The sequence below is a fragment of the Bradysia coprophila genome, unplaced genomic scaffold, assembly GCF_014529535.1.
Source record: "Bradysia coprophila strain Holo2 unplaced genomic scaffold, BU_Bcop_v1 contig_151, whole genome shotgun sequence".
Classification (NCBI taxonomy): Eukaryota; Metazoa; Arthropoda; class Insecta; order Diptera; family Sciaridae; genus Bradysia; species Bradysia coprophila.
Genome location: NW_023503423.1, coordinates 10,079,636 through 10,100,585, shown reverse-complemented (window position 1 = coordinate 10,100,585; position 20,950 = coordinate 10,079,636). Strand labels below are relative to the sequence as shown.

Genomic DNA, 20,950 nt, shown 5'->3' with positions numbered 1-20,950 from the left:
AAATTATGTAATTGTTGAGTTAATGTGATGTATTTGTGAAATACACTAACTTAACACTCACGTAAGTTAAAATATTCATAAATATATTCCAATCAAAATTTTTGGAATTCGGTTTTCAAAAAAATGCGCCTTAATTTTTGAATACTACCCTGAGTCTTCATCTGTCAAAATTATTTTTATAAAAAAATTCAGCTGTACATAAGAGTAAACAAATTTACCCTAGAGAGATAAAGGTTTCGCAAGCAAAATTATTTCAATAGAAAAAGAGATGTTTGCCTACTGCGATAAAATACCTCACTGATATAAGGCTGTATATAAGAGACGTGTACATATACGAGCGCTTGCGCGAGCCTTATAGCAGTAATGTACTATTACTCGCAGCCGAAGCCATCATGTGTGCATTGATTCTTGAACTCTCAATAAATTTCATTCGAAACGAACAAAAATCTGCCCTCATTGAATTTAAATATAATTTTGAAAGAATGGGAAGAAAGTGCTGTGTACCCAAATGCCTTTATTACGCGGATAATCTAACAAGTTGTTTTAAGTTTCTATCTAGGTTTCTATCCGACGAAATGCTCAAATCGGCTTGGTTGAATGGACGGACCATGTTGGTGTTTGCATTCTGCACTTTGATGAAAAGTACGTAGCGTGGAACTGCTATGGCGAGACAAAGATTAAGAGACGGTTCAATTCCTACAATTTTCAACTACAACGCTGATGGTGTATAAGATATATTCATAACTTCAAAGAGGAATACCGCAATCACATCAACTTGTTCGGCTGGTAGACATTCATTGATATTGATGAAATAACGAAAAATATCTTCTGTTTTCGCATTGTAATCCGTACAGAATGATTAATATAGCACTGAATAAAATTCTGAGTTTCATGTGTATATTAAATGAACGTATGAATAGACAAGAGACCAGTTGTGATTCGATATTCAAGTATTTTGAGGAAATGAACAGTAATTTACAACAATATGAGAATGAAAGGTCCGCTGAAAACAAAGCGAAAGAAAGCGAAATCTACAATGGAACCGGAACCTAGTGTAGGAATCTCGCACGGCGGGAAATTCCTTTTTTCTACTATATAAACGTAAGAATTTCGCACCGTATAGGCGCGAAGTTGCTACCAGCTAGTCGTTAAATAATAGACAACTCGTATCGGTGGCGGGACATTTCCACACCGTCAATATCGTCAGGAACGATATTATCGTTTTTTGGACGATACTATCGTCTAAAAAACGATACTATCGTCTAAAAAACGATAATATCGTCTAAAAAACGATAATATCGTTTTTAGACGATAGTATCGTCCAAAAAAACGATATTATCGCCCAAAAAATTTTCTTCCAGGACGATAATATCGTCTAAATTGAAAAATTCTAAAATATTGCCTGGACGATAGTATCGTTTTCTGGACGATATTACCGTTCTAAAAAATCTAATGGATATTTTCGTTTTCTGTACGATAATATCGTCCAAAACGATAATATCGTCCTGGGGCGATATTATCGTTTTTTTAAACATCTTTTCGCCCAGGATGATATTATCGTCTAGAATTTTTATTTTAAATAAACTAAAAACGATATTATCGTCTCAAATTTTAAAAAATAAATAAATTAAAAACGATATTATCGTCCCAAAAATTATCGCCCAGGACGATAATAGCGTCCAAAATAACGATAAAATTGTTCAGAAAAAGAAAATACCGATAATATCGTCCAGCGGATATTTTCATACAGGACGATAGTATCATCTGAAAAAACGATAGTATCGTCCAAAAAAACGATATTATCGATTTAAAAACGATATTATCGTTTTTTTAATTGATAATATCGTCCAGAAAACGATAATATCGTCCTGAAAATATTTTAGAATTTATAATTTTAGACGATATTATCGTCCTGTATGAAAATTTTTCTGACGATAATATCGTTTTTTTGGACCATCGTTTTTTAGACGATACTATCGTCCAAAAAACGATACTATCGTCCAAAAAAACGATACTATCGTTCCTGACGATATTGACCTTGTAGTTATGTCGCCTCATCTGCGTATCGTAACTCTTGAAACAACTCTCAAAATTTTCTGTTTAATCAAAATAATTTGCTGAAAGTTTATCTATGACTCAGATGACGATTCACCCTGTAAACTCTTCTGCTTTTTTCGAATGGCATCTCCACTATCTCAAATATCTACTTTACTATTTGAAGTCTACTTTACCCACATGTATTGACAGCGCATGAATGAGGTTATGTTTTCTTATTTATATAAATAAATCTCCGGTTTGGTATTCGGTGCGTGTAATGAAAGTTATTTTTAACATTTGATCATTTGAGTGTTCTCTTAGCGGCATTGGAACGAATCGTGTGTAATTTGAGTTAGTGTCGACGCGTGAATCATAATCTCCGATTTCGTAAAAACCAAAATGGGAAAAAAGTCACAGAAAAAGGACAACAAAAAGGAAAATTCCAAGCAATTGCCCGTATTGAAACGGGTTGAGTTGAATCAATTGCTGGACAATCTACTCAAATTGGGCTTTTCCACCACAAATTCATTGACCGAACAATGGAACGAATTCGTTGAAATGAAAACTCTGATTAGCCAAATCCAAGTCATTGAATCGGAATTGAAAGTGAAAAACAGTGGAAAAACTAGACTGGCATGCATCGAAAAATTTGTTGAATGGGCGAAAACGAATGGTGCTGAATTCGATGGCATTGACATTGCCGAATTTCCCAATTACGAGCTCGGTCTGGCTGCTACCAAAGATTTTAAGCAAAACGATTTACTGATAACAATTCCACGGAAAATGATTATGTCCCTGGACAATGTCAGTGCAACAGTTTTACCGATGATGTCGTCGCCGATCATCGAATCAATGTCAAATGTTAAATTTGCATTCTGGTTGATTGTGGAGAAGCTGAATCCAGACAGTTTCTGGAAACCGTATCTGGACATTTTGCCGGACAAATACTCGACAGTGATGAATTTCAGTGTTGCTGAAATGCAAGAATTGAAAGGATCCAGTGGCCTACCAGCTGCATTGAATCAATGCAAAAACATTGCCCGACAATATGCGTACATCAATAAGTTCGTGAAAAACCGGCAAGTGGATGATGTTGACCCGGTGTTCGAGATGTTAAGGGAAAGATTCACCTACGATTTGTATTGGTAAGCACACTCGGTTTACATTTAGTTTTCGTTCTTATCATTGCTGTTAAGTCTATGGTTTCATGGATGCACACGGCACAGTTACTATACGGTATGTCATAGTGCCGTGCTTCACAAATGGATCACGTATCGCGATTTATTCTCTTACTGTTTAAGGTTTAGCCTAGGGTCTATGATGGATTGGTATACCTTTGTTTTATGAATTGTAATAAACATTTCCCTATATACAAACCATCTGGAGCACCTCGTCTATATTTGTTGTCTGTTGTGTGTTCAGCAGTCAGTTTGCATCTCTAGACAACAGTTGAAACTTTTACCAAACACACACAAGTGGTGGCTTTGTGCGTTGGATAGATCTCGGTGCCCTTAGTATCACGTAGCCATTGATCCCAATGACGTTTAAAGTTCCGCTGCAGCCACTGCACAAAAAAAATTAAAAGTAATTGGAGCGGAACAGTTATTTCTGCATCTATAGTGCCGTGAGCTTAAATGACCACCTACATTACAGTACAGTACAATATCGACATGTATGAGTAATATTGCTTTGTGTTTGAGATTCCCACCGTTGATTGAACTCACTTGGCAACAGTATGCAAGTGTAATTTTGGTTTTCCATTGATGTTGTACCAATGATAGATCGTGAAGACCTTTGGAGTGGCTATTTGAACTCACTTAGTCCTATATACCGGCTGCACCAATAACTGTACCGTTTTCTGATTTTTTTTTTTTTGTAAATCAGTTGAAACGGAACTAAGGTCTTACGGATGCGTGTTTCGCATTCAGGGCACCGAAACCTATCCAACGCGATATTCGGCCATTTATGTACGTAGAAAATCTGTGTTGCCTAGTGTGCCGTCACGATATTACTGTACTATGAAAAATATTTGGTCCTTGACCTTTGTTAGTGAGCGCTAGGAGGATTTGATTCAATTCATAGTCATATGTGACGCCATATTGGTACCAAATGAAGAAGGCAAAAGTTGGAATGGTCTGCACTTCCAGACATTTGAAATTTTCGATAATTTCTTCAGACGTCAGTTTGGACTTTACGTTTGACGACTGAGATATAGACTTGCTGTTCGTATCGGTTCATGTAATAATTTGACACTGGTTTTGAACCCCAGCCTTATGAAGATGTGAACACAGGCTCTAAAGTTATCAGACAACATGAACTCAGACTTTAATATCTTTTCCGTTTATTTGAACGACAATAAATATTACATCAACTTACACGTAGAATATACTTAACGTAAACACATTTCACAACATTTCGACAGTCTAAATGTTTATTGCACATAGATTCAAAATTGCAACAGCCGTTGCCACAAAAAAAAATCCACCCAACACCCGCTTCCATTCCGATTTATCGAAACGACTTTCTCATCGCATCGTACAAATATTCCTGTACTTCCGGTGAATTCGGGTCCATTGTGTTCAATTTACTGGAGCGCGAACCCGTCGTTGTGAAAATATTCGGACTGGAACTGCGTTTCGTTGTCGACGACGATGATGTGGAATTGCGCGCTAGTATAGGAAGTCGGCCTCGTACGGTCTGAAAATTCTCCGAATAGTTGAGCTTTTTCCGCTGCTTTTGTCTCCATCGACAGGTTGCAAATATTAAAATGAAAATTATCAAACAGATGCCAACAATACTGGCACTGGCTATAATAGCCGACCGAACGCCAACTGGCATCGATGCTGTTTCAATTGAAACTGAATTCGGTTTGAAGCCATGACCGGACAATTCTAAATCGACAAAGTCATGAGACCGGGCGACCTCATTTTCAATCTGTTCCACTTCGTTGTCAAATGGTGATATTCGTGACGAGGATATGATGTTTTTCTTGGCCGTATCGATGTAATTGACATCTTGCGATGGATAATTTATCGTTTTCCACGGGTTAAAATGACCACCCGTCGGCGGCATTTGCTTGGGAAAATCATCTCGTTTGAGTGATCGTCCTTCCTTTGAAATTTCGTCGGTTGGCTTGATGTTGATAATTGACGTAAAATAGCTGGCCCCATCTGAATCGGTTCGAACGTCATCGGGTCTAACACTTTTTATGTTCGGTAAATTGAAATTGGGAAAGTTTTCGAAAGCAGCAACGATGTCTAGTTTGTCAGCTGCATGTACGTTGGTCAGAGGTCTTGTTTTATTGTTGACAATTTCTGCAAGATGCAATTGACTTGATCCTCGTTTTCTATGTTCAAGCAGCTCCTCCAACGTCATGTTTCGTTGTTCTAAGACTTTAGTTAATCTCGCCCCACCCCTTCTATCATCCAGTAATTCCAAAATATCAGTTTTATCATCAGTGGTTCGCATTGACGTTATGTCATTAAATAGAGAGGGATTACGTTCGGTTACATCGACCTTACCGTTAATGCTTCTGGAATTATCTTGTTGATACTTCACAGAATCTTTCTGAAAGTCGATCGTTCTATCAGTTATAGCCATTTTATCCGATCTGGAAGTGAATGTACGAAAAGTATCCGCTTCAACTCCCTGCGAGTCCTCAAATAAATCTTCGATTGGAACAACTGACTTTCGACCGTTGTAAAGAGCGAATTCTTCCAGAATTGAGTTTATTTCTGGTTCTGACTGGTCGAGAATCTCTTTAAACTCTTCTTCAGAACTGAACAGCAGTTTTTCTTCTTCATCTTCCGATAAGATTTCGTCGATAGAGGAAACTGTAGTCATTTCCGTTTCAGAACTAGATTGTTCTATGCTGCTGATTTCTGTCGAATCAGCATTCGTTGGAGCTTCGGTAGTGGTAGTCGTCGTCGTCGTTGTCGTCGGTGTCATCGTTGTAGTCGTTGTTGTAGCTGTCGTGGGATTAGGCAACAAGTGTGGAATCTTAAGTCGAGGTTTCAGGGCTAGTCTTGATTTAACGATATCTTTAACCACTTCCGTTGTTACTTGTGATACCGGTAGACTCGTTGTTGTCGATGATGAGGTAAACAATGGTGTTGATGTAGACGTAACTACTTCAAATTCCGTTGTAGACGACTCGATGGCATCGTTTGGCAGTTCGTCATTAATTTTGGTTTTGGATCCTACTTTTGGAGCATTTCCATATCGAAGCGGCAGTCGTACTTTCGAATCCTGGCGAGTATTCGTCGGGACTGTTGTATTTACTGGATTCGATCGAAACTGAATGGGAAGTAGTCTTCGTCTACTGTTAGAATTGCTCAAGTCCGGCCGTATTCTGGACACAACTTCCTTGATTGGCTTTGTCTTTTCGCTGACATTACTAGCTGGTAGTCGTCTCACAGCAGATATGCCTCGTACATTTGCAGCGATTGTAACTGTTTCCCGAATGCTGGGTTTGGTTGACGTTGCCGGATTTAAATTACTTGTTGGACTTGGTGGTACCATAAATTTTGATAGTGTGACAGCCGACTCCTTGTTTTCTTCGATCGCATCGGGTCTGGCTCTGATGAAGTTCGGAATTCGTTTAATTTGTTTGTTATCGTTACTAGGGCTGGGTAAATTTGAATCGACTTGTTCTATAGAAGCGACAGTACTAAATGGTCTTTTAATGGCAGGTATACGTCGCACTCCTTTCGATTCTGCGTTCTCAGTTGGAGCCGGAGCTGCAGTGTTTTGAAGTACTTTAAATGCATTCTGTTTTCCTTTCAACAAATCATCCAACGATAAGTTTTGCTTCTGTAAAATTTCACTCAAACTCAGTCCTCCCGAGTTTTTCAACAGATTCTTCAAATCACTCGCCGGACTCTCACCGTCTTTTTCGTCATCTTTTTTTGGCACTACATACGGTTTCCTATAAGACTTATTTGTTGCATCATCTGGTTTGACATTATCAGCTACTTGCATAACCATCTCCTGAACGAATTCGCTTTTATTCGGATTGTTGATTCTCGTTCGTTCGTTTTCATTGTGCCACACCTCAGTGTTTATATTCTGAATTCCTCGAACACCATTCACCGACACCGTGATTCCACCATTTTCGTGATCGGATTCATCTTCCATTTCACCATGCCAGTAATTCGTCCGTTCAGCGTCACCTAACTGATAGTTGGGCTCCTGCGGTTGGGGACGGCGCTTACGTTTACGTCGTCTCCTGCGCATCGGTTCTTGATTAAACTCTTCGGGAGGTTGCATATTCGTTGGTACGTCGGGATCCAAGATGTCAGACCGTCGCCATGCCTAAAAGATAAAAATAAGGGAATTAGCATCATTTAGAAGTGGAAAAGTGATCTGGGGAAAGGATACTTTTTGACGTTCACAAATTACATACTCGCTTAAGGAGCACGCGTACGCATGCAAAAAGTTGTGGTCTAAAATTTGGCGCAATTTCTGAATAGGTAACTGTGTAGGGCGGAAAGACAATCACCAGATGTGTTTCAAGGTCAGGTTCACCTGGTCGTCCCAAACTGATAAATCTGATGGTCTGGCTAGTACAGTAACAACTTAACAATCCAGGCCCGTTCGAAGCTCGAAGGGGCTGAGCAGCAATTCAGACAAACCATCAAAACTAGTGAAGGCTATCCATACTACATTTATAGACTGATTTGACTAATTTGCTAATTTCGGTTTGGTTAACATGGGCCAGAAAGCCGATACTTTCCAAGCACCTAAGTCTCAAATTGGCCTGTTGTATACACCCATATTTTAGAGAGATTTTGCCAAGGTAGTTGTAGTGTAGAGGTACTTGTGTTTCAAAACAGGTGGTCCGAGTTTCTATTTATTTTTTTTAACGAAGGGAGGAGTTGGCTGTTGTATCGAACTGTAGTGCCACCGCACATCTGATTCGGTTATATATGACATTAGCTCCACACTGTATCTACCTTGGATTTTACAATTGTAAGTAAATCGTATGATTGATCTATTAGAACCTACGTTGCAAGCAGTTGACATTTCAGAATCACGCTTGAGGCTTATGTTTGTGACGGAAGTATAAGAACTGTGTTCAGAATATTGATTTTTCTTAATGACCTATTATGGTCGATAGAGCTTACTAGTGTTAACCTTATGAACTATGTCTGACACGGGGATCGAACCCTTGACTTAGAGGACGTGAGTACATCGCTCTACCGATTGATCTACCAAAATGTAGGTTAAGAAAAAATACAGATCGCTTCTGTTAACTTTCGTTCGTTTGTCAGAGTTCACGATAGCCCAGGCGATAGCCGGAAAATTAGTAGAAACAGCTGTAGTTGTCGAAGTTATCGAAATCAAAATGTTACAATATTGCAAAGTATTGGTATCTATTTTCTTTGAGTTTTAAATCTCTCTGTCTAGCCATTGCCTTAATAAAAATCTTTATAAAATGAGCCAAAACCTGAATTACAACTTACATCCACTTAAAATTTCTACGTTCAACACCGATTCAGTTATTTCATTTGTAACTTTTATTGCAGAATTAGAAACGTATCTTCTTTTCTCGTATTTTCGTTGAATGAAAACCAGTTTTATCGTCCATTTCTCATTCAAATAACATTCATAATCGACCAATTATCCACCCAAAATAATAAAGAAAAAAATTGTTCAATAATCGATTTACATATCAATAACTCAACCGCGTTTATCTCATCCAACACAATGTTCAATTGAAATGTGAATGAAAAAAAAAATGATTTCGCTTTCTGTCCATATCACTTTCTTTACAAGTTTATTAAAAATATCTTGGATTTATATCGCCGCATAACTGCTTTTCCAAGCCAAACAATGTAATTAAAATAAAATTCACAAATTTCATTAAAAATTTAATTCGAGTTAAAAATGAAAGACTTATCAGTATATAATGTGTATTAAACTGACGGTGTTGCGGATGAGCAGCAATTTTCTCACTATCACTGATATACATGGTTGTAATTCAACGTGTTCTTGTATGTTACTGTGTGGTATATATCTACACAGACCTCCATCTCGGCAAACAATTGAGCAATAAGTGTGAATAGTGAAAATCTGAATGACAGCCATGCAGAAGTGCAGATGATCGTAAATTTTAATTAATATTTTAAGTAAAAGTTTTTTACGTGCTACATGAAGCAAAAGCCGTAATTTTCATGTTTCAAGCACTACTTTCGACGCCCTCAGCATGTAAAATCCATTACATAACTCGGGATAAAAATGAAAAGTCTCGCTTTCGTGTGTTTATTTACAAATTTCTTATTTTCCATAGGTGTGTAATAAGCCACTTTCGACCCTAGGGAAAACAAAAGCGTAAAAATACTATTTTCATACCTAGGACCCGAAAAGTGCGACGCACTTATTCTCCGTATAATATGAAATAGTTATTTGTGTATCTGTTTTGGACGATTGTTTTTAGGCAATTTCGCTTGTTGTTTTTTCCCAAAATGGTTTTACTCGACTAATCGCGAGAAAACGATTTTGGGCCCCTTTTGGCAGACCCTTACTTCATGACCTCGAGCGTCGACAACAGAATAAAGTTCACCAAACGTAGTACTACGTTTTACTCGCAAAAGTTCAACGAATCGAATGAGCTATAAGTCAATAATATCCGTGACCCCTTGTCCCAAAATGTCTGATTTTGTTCGATGTTTTGGCGATATCACTCTTAAGGTTATTGATTTTTAATATTCAATAATTGGTACGGTAAAACTTTCAGTATTCCTTAATTGCAAGAAGTTGAGTTGAGCTAAATGAGAGTCTTCTATGAGAGTATGTTGCATATAGATTTACATATTAAAACGATATTGTGACGGTAGAGGAAACTTTATTATTTTTCAATTTCTCTTATATTAACTTTGTTGCGACTTTAGTTTTAATGTGTTTCATCCTACCTGTTTTTATCATGTCGCCGGAACACGTCACAGTGACCCAAATACAATCATCGACTCAAAACTTTTCCAAGAAAATTCTTCGAATTTAATTTTAAAAAGAAAATATGTTTCCCGCACTGTGTATAACGAGGCATTCACGTTACGTTGCGACGACGGGGACACACGTTTGCATTATCATAATTTAGTTTTCATGTTTTGCCGGGCGAAGCGTTATAGGTGCACAACTTTTCTCCATACATTATAACTCGTTCCATCTTCCTATTTTCAATGGATATATTTTTCGGTATTGTGCTCATATAGAACGTAAAAAATTTTCTGCTTGCAGATTTTCCAGTTGTGAAGTGTGAAGTCTGCAATATGTCTTCTTCGTTTTTGCAATTATTTTTCAAACATAAAATATTTGTCTAGCAGTCTTTCAAGATACTTCGTAACTCAAGATAATAGGAATCTCTTTGAACTCTATGTCGGACGACATTCACCTGTGTATGAATCAACAAATGATTGCAATCTACTTGTTTGTTGCATGTTTAGTAAGTGCTACACAATATATTGCAGTCACTCCATCGATTTCAAATAAACTTATGTCCCATGCGAATGTTGACCATTCCATGACAACTTGCCTCCTGTGGAAATGATCCATTATATGATAATCACCTTTCGCATGGGACTGGCAATAAATACTTTGAATTCGATAAAATTGCCTTTCAGCATAAGTTAGGAACAACGTTTTTCCTAAACGACGTTAGAAATACGAAGTAGCGATATTTCAACACTATAATTGGGAAAAGCTTATGCTAAAAGACTTTTTTAGCGAATTCGATTCCAGCACTCACCTCCGGTTCGAGCTGGAAACCTTTTATTCGCTAAAAAAAAGAATTTTTGCATGCGTTAGGGAAATAACTATTTACTAACTAGTTTGCTGAAAACGCCTTTTAGCATTCGGTATGAAAATAACTATTATGATACTCGCAAGATCACTCTGCGTTTTGGAGCAACTTGCTTCGGTAGCTGTTTTTCAACAAGTGTATTTTGAGTTTGCTTTTATCACAAAATTGTTACCTCATGTAATGAATTACTTCCGCAGGCTCCAATGTAATCTACTGCAATATTCAAAGTAGTTTGTGTTCTTTAACAGTACTTCTGTAAGCTACACTACCCATACCTCTTTCCGTCTATTTGTTGTAACTTACTTCTCCTTCATTTTCTATAATTTCAATAAGTTCTCGTTTATTTAATTAACGTGATATTTGTATTGAGATGCTCTGTAAATTTTTAACGATGCTAGAGGCGGAGCTTCACTTTACGACTTTGCGTAAACAAAAGTTTGTAATTGGCACAAGTTTCTGTTGCACAATGGCTGTCAAGTTTCGATTTGCGTTTAATGTAAAATGAGAATATTCTATCAATTTTATCAGGTAGAGAGTAGAGGCTGACGCGACAGGAACTTTCACAATAGACTCGCAAGTTCTTAAATTATTTCTTCCAGGGTTCCGGTATAACGTTATTTTTATCGTTATTTTTTCGTTACTAAAACCGATAAAATGTAACGGTATTATGAGAACCAAAAATTTAACGTTACAGCGCATGACGGTATCGAGATTGTGCGACACCTGTAACGTTATTTGTACCATGTAACTTTATTAAAACAACGTTTTCAGCATGCCGATGGATTTTAAGAAATAGACTTTAACATTACAGAGATCGTTACGTGCTTGTAACGTTATGAATTGTAACGAAAAGACAAAAAATCTTTTTGAAACTTTTGGTATAAAGTTATAACGTTACGGATCCCTGATTTCTACCAATAATCAACTATCTATTTGATAGTGACCTATCAAGTGTTGAGTAATATAATTGCGGGTGGACCATCCAATCCAATCAACATACATTCAAGCGCTCGTCCAGTTATCGTCTCAATCAACTGTCATCCAACTGTCAACTTTTGAGTTCTGACTATTAGCGTTTGAGATCTCATGGAAAAAAATTCACCCTCCATCAAATATCAGACACAAGTGATATCGGTAGTTGAGCTTGCAGAGTGAAGAAGATCAAAAATCTCGATTTATTCTGTGTGTTTGCGGCGCAAATTTAAAAATGGCTCTTAGGGCCAAAACACTAAATGCGGCACTGCGGGCGCACATGGTTAAATCGTCTTAAAATTTTCACCCTGATCATAATTGCACACCACGATATAATGTCGTCTTGACATACTTGCACGATGGGAGTAAAAACAAAAAGACTTTTAGGTTTGATTTCCACCTACAAAAAAAACCACACCGTTTTGCCTCCGTTTAGCTAAACCACGCCCTTTTCAATTGTTAAAAGAGTACCTTTTTGTAAGTGGTAAGGCTCGGAACAGGTCAGGTTCAGGTCAGGTCAGGTCATGAGAAAAAATACCCGAGGGAATCAGGTCAGGTTCAGGTAATTTCCAAACCTGACCTGACCTGAACCTGACCTAATATGAAAAATACCTGAACTGACCTGATCTGACCTGAATTTGATAAAAGAAAAATTTGAATATTATGGGCGTTTTCAGCTTAGATCTGAGTCAGGAAGCATTGTTTTGAAGAGAATACCAAACGATCTGATTAGCCAATATATTGTTATTGTTTTCTTCGTGATTTATTGAAGAAATAAGTCGAACATTTTAAACGGTAGAAATCATAAATATAAAAAACAATAATTCAGTATTTTCGGAAGAGGAACAAAATTTAAGAGTGCTCACCCCTTGGCAAATTTCTAGTCTACATTTCTGCGCAAAAATATTAGTTTTTTGATAATTTCTCTGAACCAAAATCTTTTTTTGAAAAAGCACAACCATTAAAGCATGCAAGAATCAGTTACTTTTAAAGGAAAAATCGGTTTGTGGTTGATAACTTATCCCACTTGGCGAAACCTTTGCAAAATGTGTAAATTAGACATTTTTCAAAGGTTTCTCCAAGTGGGATAAGTTATTAACCAGAAACCAACTTTTTTTTAAGGTAACACATTTTTGCATGCTTTAATAGTTTTACTTTTTCAAAAAAAGATTTCGCTTCAGAGAAATCATCAAAAAACGAATATTTTTGCGCAGAAATGTAGGCTAGAAATTTGCCAAGGGGTGATCGCTCTTAAGGTTTGTACAACGATTTAACGCACATACCCGCGTGTTTTGTTTTGTGTGTGAGAGACAACAGCTCCAAACAGTTCAACACAGGCCGATCCGGACTGAACCGCGAAAAAATCGCGGGCTATACTCGGCAAAGAGGGAAATGTTCCAGAATAGGAATTCCAGTAGTCCAAAACATTAATGTCGTTGATCTTCAAGGACAATTTATATGACGCTTGTCAGGACAAAACAATAGTTCAACAAAACAAATAAATCATTTAGGTGGGATGTATTGTAGTAATTGTGTAGACTTGCCTCTTAAAAGTACCCGAAATCAACATCAGGCTCATGTTTAAAATAGCCTTCATTGCTTGACTGTTTTTCAAAATGTTTTTTTAGGTCTTTTTTCTTTTAGAAAAAATACCCTATTATGGCCGGTTTGTCTGTCTGTCTGTCTGTCTGTCCGTCTGTCTGTTCCACAAATTTGGTAGTTTTGGTAGCTCTCAGTCGGTAGTTGGTATTTTTGGTAGTTGGTAGTTGCGAGATGGATTGACATTCAAAATTGCAAAGCCACCATGAGCATATCGACACCAGGCAAATAATAATTAAGTGGTATCTGATCACCGATAGCTCACAGTTAACATTGCAATTTGAAAATTTGGTAGTTGGTAGTTGGACTACCAAGGCTATAATTGACTACCAAACGTAATTTTTGGGGAAGAGATGTTTACTATTCGAGAACTACGCACCGACTGACGAAATTATTCTACATGCTCGGCTATTTATAAATCGGAAATTTGGTAGTCGGTAGCTTTGGTAGTTGGTAGTTGGGAGATGGATTGACATTCAAAATTGCAAAGCCACCATGAGCATATCGACACCAGGCAAATAATAATTATTTGTTATCTGATCACCGATAGCTCACAGTTAACATTGCAATTCGAAAATTTGGTAGTTGGTAGTTGGACTACCAAGGCTATAATTGACTTCCAAACGTAATTTTTTGGGAAGAGATGTTTACTATTCGAGAACTACGCACCGACTGACGAAATTATTCTACATGCTCGGCTATTTATAAATCGGAAATTTGGTAGTCGGTAGCTTTGGTAGTTGGTAGTTGGGAGATGGATTGACATTCAAAATTGCGAAGCCACCATGAGCATATCGACACCAGGCAAATAATAATTATTTGTTATCCGATCACCGATAGCTCACAGTTAACATTGCAATTCGAAAATTTGGTAGTTGGTAGTTGGACTACCAAGGCTATAATTGACTTCCAAACGTAATTTTTTGGGAAGAGATGTTTACTATTCGAGAACTACGCACCGACTGACGAAATTATTCTACATGCTTGGCTATTTATTAATCGGAAATTTGGTAGTCGGTAGCTTTGGTAGTTGGTAGTTGGGAGATGGATTGACATTCAAAATTGCAAAGCCACCATGAGCATATCGACACCAGGCAAATAATAATTATTTGTTATCTGATCACCGATAGCTCACAGTTAACATTGCAATTCGAAAATTTGGTAGTTGGTAGTTGGACTACCAAGGCTATAATTGACTACCAAACGTAATTTTTGGGGAAGAGATGTTTACTATTCGAGCACTACGCACCGACTGACGAAATTATTCTACATGCTCGGCTATTTATTAATCGGAAATTTGGTAGTCGGTAGCTTTGGTAGTTGGTAGTTGGGAGATGGATTGACATTCAAAATTGCAAAGCCACCATGAGCATATCGACACCAGGCAAATAATAATTATTTGTTATCTGATCACCGATAGCTCACAGTTAACATTGCAATTCGAAAATTTGGTAGTTGGTAGTTGGACTACCAAGGCTATAATTGACTACCAAACGTAATTTTTGGGGAAGAGATGTTTACTATTCGAGCACTACGCACCGACTGACGAAATTATTCTACATGCTCGGCTATTTATTAATCGGAAATTTGGTAGTCGGTAGCTTTGGTAGTTGGTAGTTGGGAGATGGATTGACATTCAAAATTGCAAAGCCACCATGAGCATATCGACACCAGGCAAATAATAATTATTTGTTATCTGATCACCGATAGCTCACAGTTAACATTGCAATTCGAAAATTTGGTAGTTGGTAGTTGGACTACCAAGGCTATAATTGACTTCCAAACGTAATTTTTGGGGAAGAGATGTTTACTATTCAAGAACTACGGACCGACTGACGAAGTTATTCTAACTGCTCGCCTATTTATAAATCGAAAATTTGGTAGTCGGTAGTTTTGGTAGTTGTGAGCTGGATTGACATTCAAAATTGCAAAGCCACCATGAGCATATCAACACCAGGCAAATAATAATTATCTGTTATCTGATAAGCGATAGTTCACAGTTAACATTGCAATTCGAAAATGTGGTAGTTTTGGTAGGTCAAATAGTTGGTAGTTGGTAGTTCCAAACAGAAATTAGAAAAAAGACCTCACCAGGCTTTAGCCGGTCTATTCTTGTTTTCGTTTTTAATTAATAAATACTTAGCAGAATAGAACTTTTATATAATTTTGACATAATTTATAAAATTATCAGAAATGTAAAAAAATTAAAAAAAAATTCAGGTCAGGTCAGGTTTTTTCAGGTCAGGTCGAAACAGGTTAAAGATCACTTTAGGTCAGGTCAGGTCAGGTAATTAAATTTCAGGTCAGGTCAGGTTAACAGATAATTCAGGTCAGGTTTCAGGTTGACCTGACCTGTTCCGAGCCTTACTAAGTGGAAATGAAAACTTACGATTACTTCGTATCGTGCGAGTCCAATTGATGGATTGTTCAAAGTGTGTCAGAGCCACAGATGACATTATGCGTTTGAACATTCCATTGCACTAAAGCACAGCCCATCATTGAACCGTAAACTATATCAGTTTCATAATGGGATTATGATACAAAGATTGATTTTACGTGAAATTATAAAAGTGTGAAATGTAGCAATTTTATGGCAATTTATTCAAGTCACACCACGCAAACAGTATATTATATACCATTTCTGTTAATATCGATTTCGAAACGAATTTTCGTTTGTACAATTGAAATTAATAGTGAATTTAAACTCACTCGTTTATATTTACAAAATGTTTATGAATGCCAGTCAACTTTTCCCATTTAAATCAGATTTGTTCCTACCTGATACTATAAATTATGCAAACACAAAACAGCTACGGAAAATGTTGATTCGAGTGAAAATTTTAATCTGACTGAAGTGATATTTATACAAATTATAAAATGGAAATATAAACTCGTTTAAATGCATCCAAATCTATGGAAAATAAATCGATTTCATGTTCAGATAAAGTGGTACGCCGCATAGGGAAAAAAATTACATCAACCTACCGTTTCCTATTACCATCTTCTCTTGCGTTTAAACAACTTTATATTTATATCCGAACTCATACAGAACCAACGTGATTTTTAACGAATTGCTTAAAACTTTCCGAAATCTATTTCTATACATGGTCCCAATGCACTGGTTAGCTGCGATAAGAAATGAAACTAAAGAGGAGAAAGAAAATGAATTGAATTGCTATTGAACTGGATTATATGGTGGAAACAGGATTTTCTGTCAAATGAAAGTTGGTGCGGTTATATATCGGAAAAGTTGAATTTGTTCATTCAATTTCTTCTTTGAGCACTTTTCTTTACTACGTATGTTTGATTGCAACGATTATTACAAGCAAACAAACTGTTTTTGTCGTATACCAGTTGATAAATGATGTTGATTAAAAACATTGAGTATCGCAATTCGACGGCTTGGGATATTGCAATTGAAAATTTTTCAATTTTATTTTATTATTTACGTTGTAAAACGTGTGAAATTGTTTATTTGTTCAAATAATTTGCATAACAATGGATGATATAAATTAGCAGAGAGAATTTTTAATCAAATTATAACTTGAATTTGTCTATATGCTAATGTTGATGCCATTCATCTATCTACGCTATACATACATAACAGCTCGACACGTAACCATGTTTCGAGATAATTGATTTGAATTCAACAAAATTCAAAAACATCGAGTTCTGCTTCAATTATTTCGTTTTGTTGCTCCATTTCAGTTTTAATCCCATCCCAGTTATAACACTGCATTTCTGCAATCATTAGACTCGCATGACGTGGAGCAGGTGAATATTATGTCTATGAGTCATTGTATGTACAACCTACGTCGCCTTGATCAGGTTATAAAGTTGAGAATATTAAGCCATGTCCGACTTCAATGAACAAAATTTTAGCTATAGTTAACCCCCCCCCCCCACCGAAGTGATGCAATTTGCTTCAGCTGTTTATCAGCTGGTCCAGTCATACGGCATTACTGTCTAATACATACGTGTTTATACTGTTTTACCACGACCACGTGCGCGTATGACCATACAGTGTTTAAACGGTTTAAGCAGAGAGTTTTTTGACCAATTAAGTGTAAGTGACCTCGGGGTATAGCTGTCAAAACAGGAGGCAAAATTTGATTAAAATTTGGGAAAGACAAATTCAACCGAATGATAGATTATAGTTTACTATTCAATTGTTTTGAAGTCAAATTTAAATTTTCAGCTCACTTTATTGTGACAGCTATACCCCGATATCAGTTATATTTCCTCTACTTAAACACCGTATTAAACTCGTATAAACCTGTGTAAGTCTGCCTTATTAAGGCAGTGAAGTTATATGAGTGGACCAGTTGAAGCAAATTGCGTTACAAATTTGGTTGGGATAAAGTGTAATCCATTTCGATAAACATTTTTTCTTCAGGTTTGATTTCTTGGGTCTGTAAATTTTTACTACATGCCGATTGCAATTAATATTTCGTGCGAGTATATTTGCAAACACTAGGTCCACTATCTATTTTCTACGTTGTCTAACGAAAGACTTCAGTCAATTAAGCATAATTACTCTGGAGAGGGATTACGACATCAGTTTGCTTTTATCAATTCTACCTGATAGAGTACGGCTCGCCAATTTTCGAAAGATGTCGCTGCAACAAACGTACCCAAAGTATACAGCCTTGGAAAATATAGGGCCGATTGAAAAACTGATTGCTGTTCCGGTGTCCTGAGGTCATGTGCTATACGATGATGACATTTGACTATTCCGTTGAGTAAAAATTTAATTATTTTGCTGTTGACATTGGTTTTTGTTGCAGCGATATCTGTCAGTGAAATAGTGAACTGTACTTTATCGGTAGAGGAAAGAGAATTGATGCCGTAATCCCTCTCCTGGAACTGATGTTGTAATCCCTCTACTGTAATTGAACTCGATTTTGACGATTTACAATTTTCATTTTGTTAACATGGGTTATCACTGAGTGATGGATTGAAGCACAAAGGTAGCATTACGCTGCTGCTGACAGATTTTAATATGGAAAAAATTATTTAATTTAAACATGAAAGAGCTTTCAGCGAGGATATGTCTGCACTGTTATCAGAATGTTTTAAATTTTCTCGATGAAGCACATCAAAACTTGCATTTTTTTCAATTATGCAGACCTAGTGTATAATGTCCCATAATAAATTGTCCCTTTGAACTGGAAGAGCAATTTTTCTGTTAAATGAATGTTGTTGCCTATTTACTGAATGTTATGTTTTAGCTGAGCTGTCCATTGTATTGATACTTCAATGGTTCGTTAGTTGAATACTCTGGAATTCACGTACATCTATTTTCCGACATGAATGGACATTCGAACAATACGAAAGTACGTGATTGTCATTCAGTAATCGTGGCAATGAATCTATAATTGAACTAACTGAATGTTTAATTCCAAATATCTCCGTCGACGTCCATTGTATTTCAAAATAATTTCCCCGAAAGCCTTCAAAGCGCCCAGGAAAGTCAATATTTTAGTTATTTATGTCGCTTAGAATATAGTGTTGAATGTTCAGATCGCTACACTGAATAGATAAGCGATGAATAATGAAAACTTTTTAAAAAGCATTTTCATGTAACGTCCAGTTATATAATGTACGGTTATTGAAGTTAGCGAATTAAATTCCCGATTTGGCTACAAAATTTATTTGCATCGCTAGCTTTCGCACACATGTATAGTGAGCATCATCGGAGATTAATAAAGCAAAACTTCGAATAAGTATACATAGTGCTTCCAACTGGTGCTTTTTGGACCAATAATGAAAAAAGGATTTCATCATGGAGCTTCATGCTATTCATATACTACAAAATAGGTCGATTATGGATATTGCACCTATAAATCGTTAGATCTATGTAATTTAACCATAGCATTTTGTGATGAATTGTTTAGCAGAGATTATTAGCCAATTATGATAATTAGGTCATAGAAAATGTAAATGTGCTACCTTGATGAGAAAAATATTATTTAATTTAATTGAATTAGTCGAATGTTAGGCCTGGTCGCCCGACTCGAACCCAAAAATAATCGGAGTTCGTTCAAAAATACTTCAATGCGAGTTCGGTACTTAATTAGTTAATGAAGAAAATAGTCAATCTGCCTAAGCAATCTAACCAATGCCGGAAAGGGTTAAAGTAAAAAAGCTTTTAGCGTAAAGACAGCCTTACATGGAAGTTTGTATACAAATTGCTTGCTTTCCTCAGAAAGAACTCTATTTTCTATTCCAAACTAACATAATTGGCATCACGAATGCGGTTTTTTATTTTTCGAATAGGATTTTCGTAAAAAGATACCATCGAAAATTAGGGTCGTTTTAAATTCTCTCGTCTTTGGGGTCCCCCAAGTGGCTATGAAACCTCGTGACGAGAATGGATAAATCTGCTTTCCGATCGTTGTGAAACGTTTTTACTCCAAAAAACATGCATAATGTTGGCAAGTGCGAGGGCAAGTGTCGCACAATTATAAATCGCTTCGAGACTTAAGTTGACAGCAATTAATAAGACGACAGAGTAAAAGAGAATAAGCAATCCAATCGAACAACGCACGGGAAGAGTTTGAGCCGATCAGATGATAGTGGGAGAGAAATTTTCCGTTATTTGCACTTGCCTTATTGTGTACGGAACTGTGGATCAAAATGTGTTCAAAGCTCCAGGACATAGCCCACATTTAAAATGAAAATCTTTTATTTTGATAAGTTTTAATTAGAAAGAATCTGAAGCTTAAGAACGTCTTTCTTCTATTTTTTTTAAATTTCAATCTCTATTTATCGTTACGAGCTTTAAGAACTACTAGGGAGACCCAAGACAATGAAAGAAACTGCTTTTCGGACCAACATAATACACATACAAGCACTCGTTTTGTACACAAATAATTTTAGCTTATTATGCCCATTGTTCTTATATGTACTATGAATAGAATTCGCTAAGTTTGAGTTATGAGAAGCATAATAATCACAGATGCCATTCATTGTTAAAAATGTTATTCCATGCCACATTATGAATATTTAAATCTTGAAACTTACTCTACTTTCTGCACTTGTTAAATCCGTATTTTGAGCTTTTGCCATATCCTTTTCCGGTATTATTAACAAAACCATGACTGTAAGCCATGTCACTTTGAAAAACATTTTCCACTTTTTTTTCTTCTGTTTATTCACAAAGTAAATTGCTTAAAAATTCATTTTCACTTTAATAACGAAAAATTGTTATGAGTTTTTACCACAACATTAAATCATAAATTTCGGTCCACTTCTGCAAACAAAACCCGAGTAAAACGAAAACAGTTTTTTTTTAATTAAAAATTCTTCTCTGCTTATTCCTTTATGAAAATTCTTTTATTTTTGCGCGAGTTATTATGAAAAATGTTCCGAATTAAAAATGTTATACGGCCAACATAAGCGACACACGAAATGCATGCAGCAACGTTTGCTTGCAAAATGATTTCAAAGAGTCTGTCGTGTCTGCGAAATGCATATACCAAAAGAAAAATGCTTTTACTCGGCGCGCGTGGTGTTTCATTATGAGTGAGTATTTAAAGT

At 36.5% G+C, this 20,950-nt stretch overlaps 2 protein-coding genes across 3 annotated transcripts in view; one reads left to right on the top strand and one right to left on the bottom strand.

Annotated features, from left to right (window-relative positions):
• The first annotated feature begins 2,271 nt into the window (after nucleotides 1-2,271).
• Nucleotides 2,272-20,950, top strand: part of LOC119075018 (actin-histidine N-methyltransferase) — a 34,568-nt gene continuing 15,889 nt past the window's right edge. Inside the window, exon 1 of the mRNA XM_037181426.1 lies at nucleotides 2,272-3,182. Coding sequence (XP_037037321.1) covers nucleotides 2,437-3,182 — 746 coding nt within the window. The 5' untranslated portion in view covers nucleotides 2,272-2,436. The remainder of the gene's footprint in view (nucleotides 3,183-20,950) is intronic.
• On the bottom strand, nucleotides 4,356-20,886 carry LOC119075017 (serine-rich adhesin for platelets). 2 transcript variants are annotated; one of them, XM_037181425.1, is made up of 3 exons: nucleotides 20,435-20,886; nucleotides 6,120-7,350; nucleotides 4,356-5,978 (listed from the first exon to the last, which is right to left on the bottom strand). In XM_037181425.1, the coding sequence occupies exons 1-3, from the start codon at nucleotides 20,537-20,539 to the stop codon at nucleotides 4,546-4,548; spliced, it is 2,769 nt and encodes a 922-aa protein (XP_037037320.1). In that variant the 5' UTR covers nucleotides 20,540-20,886; the 3' UTR covers nucleotides 4,356-4,545. The 2 variants fall into 2 exon arrangements, with proteins under 2 accessions (XP_037037320.1, XP_037037319.1); XM_037181424.1 differs by having other exon boundaries at nucleotides 4,356-7,350.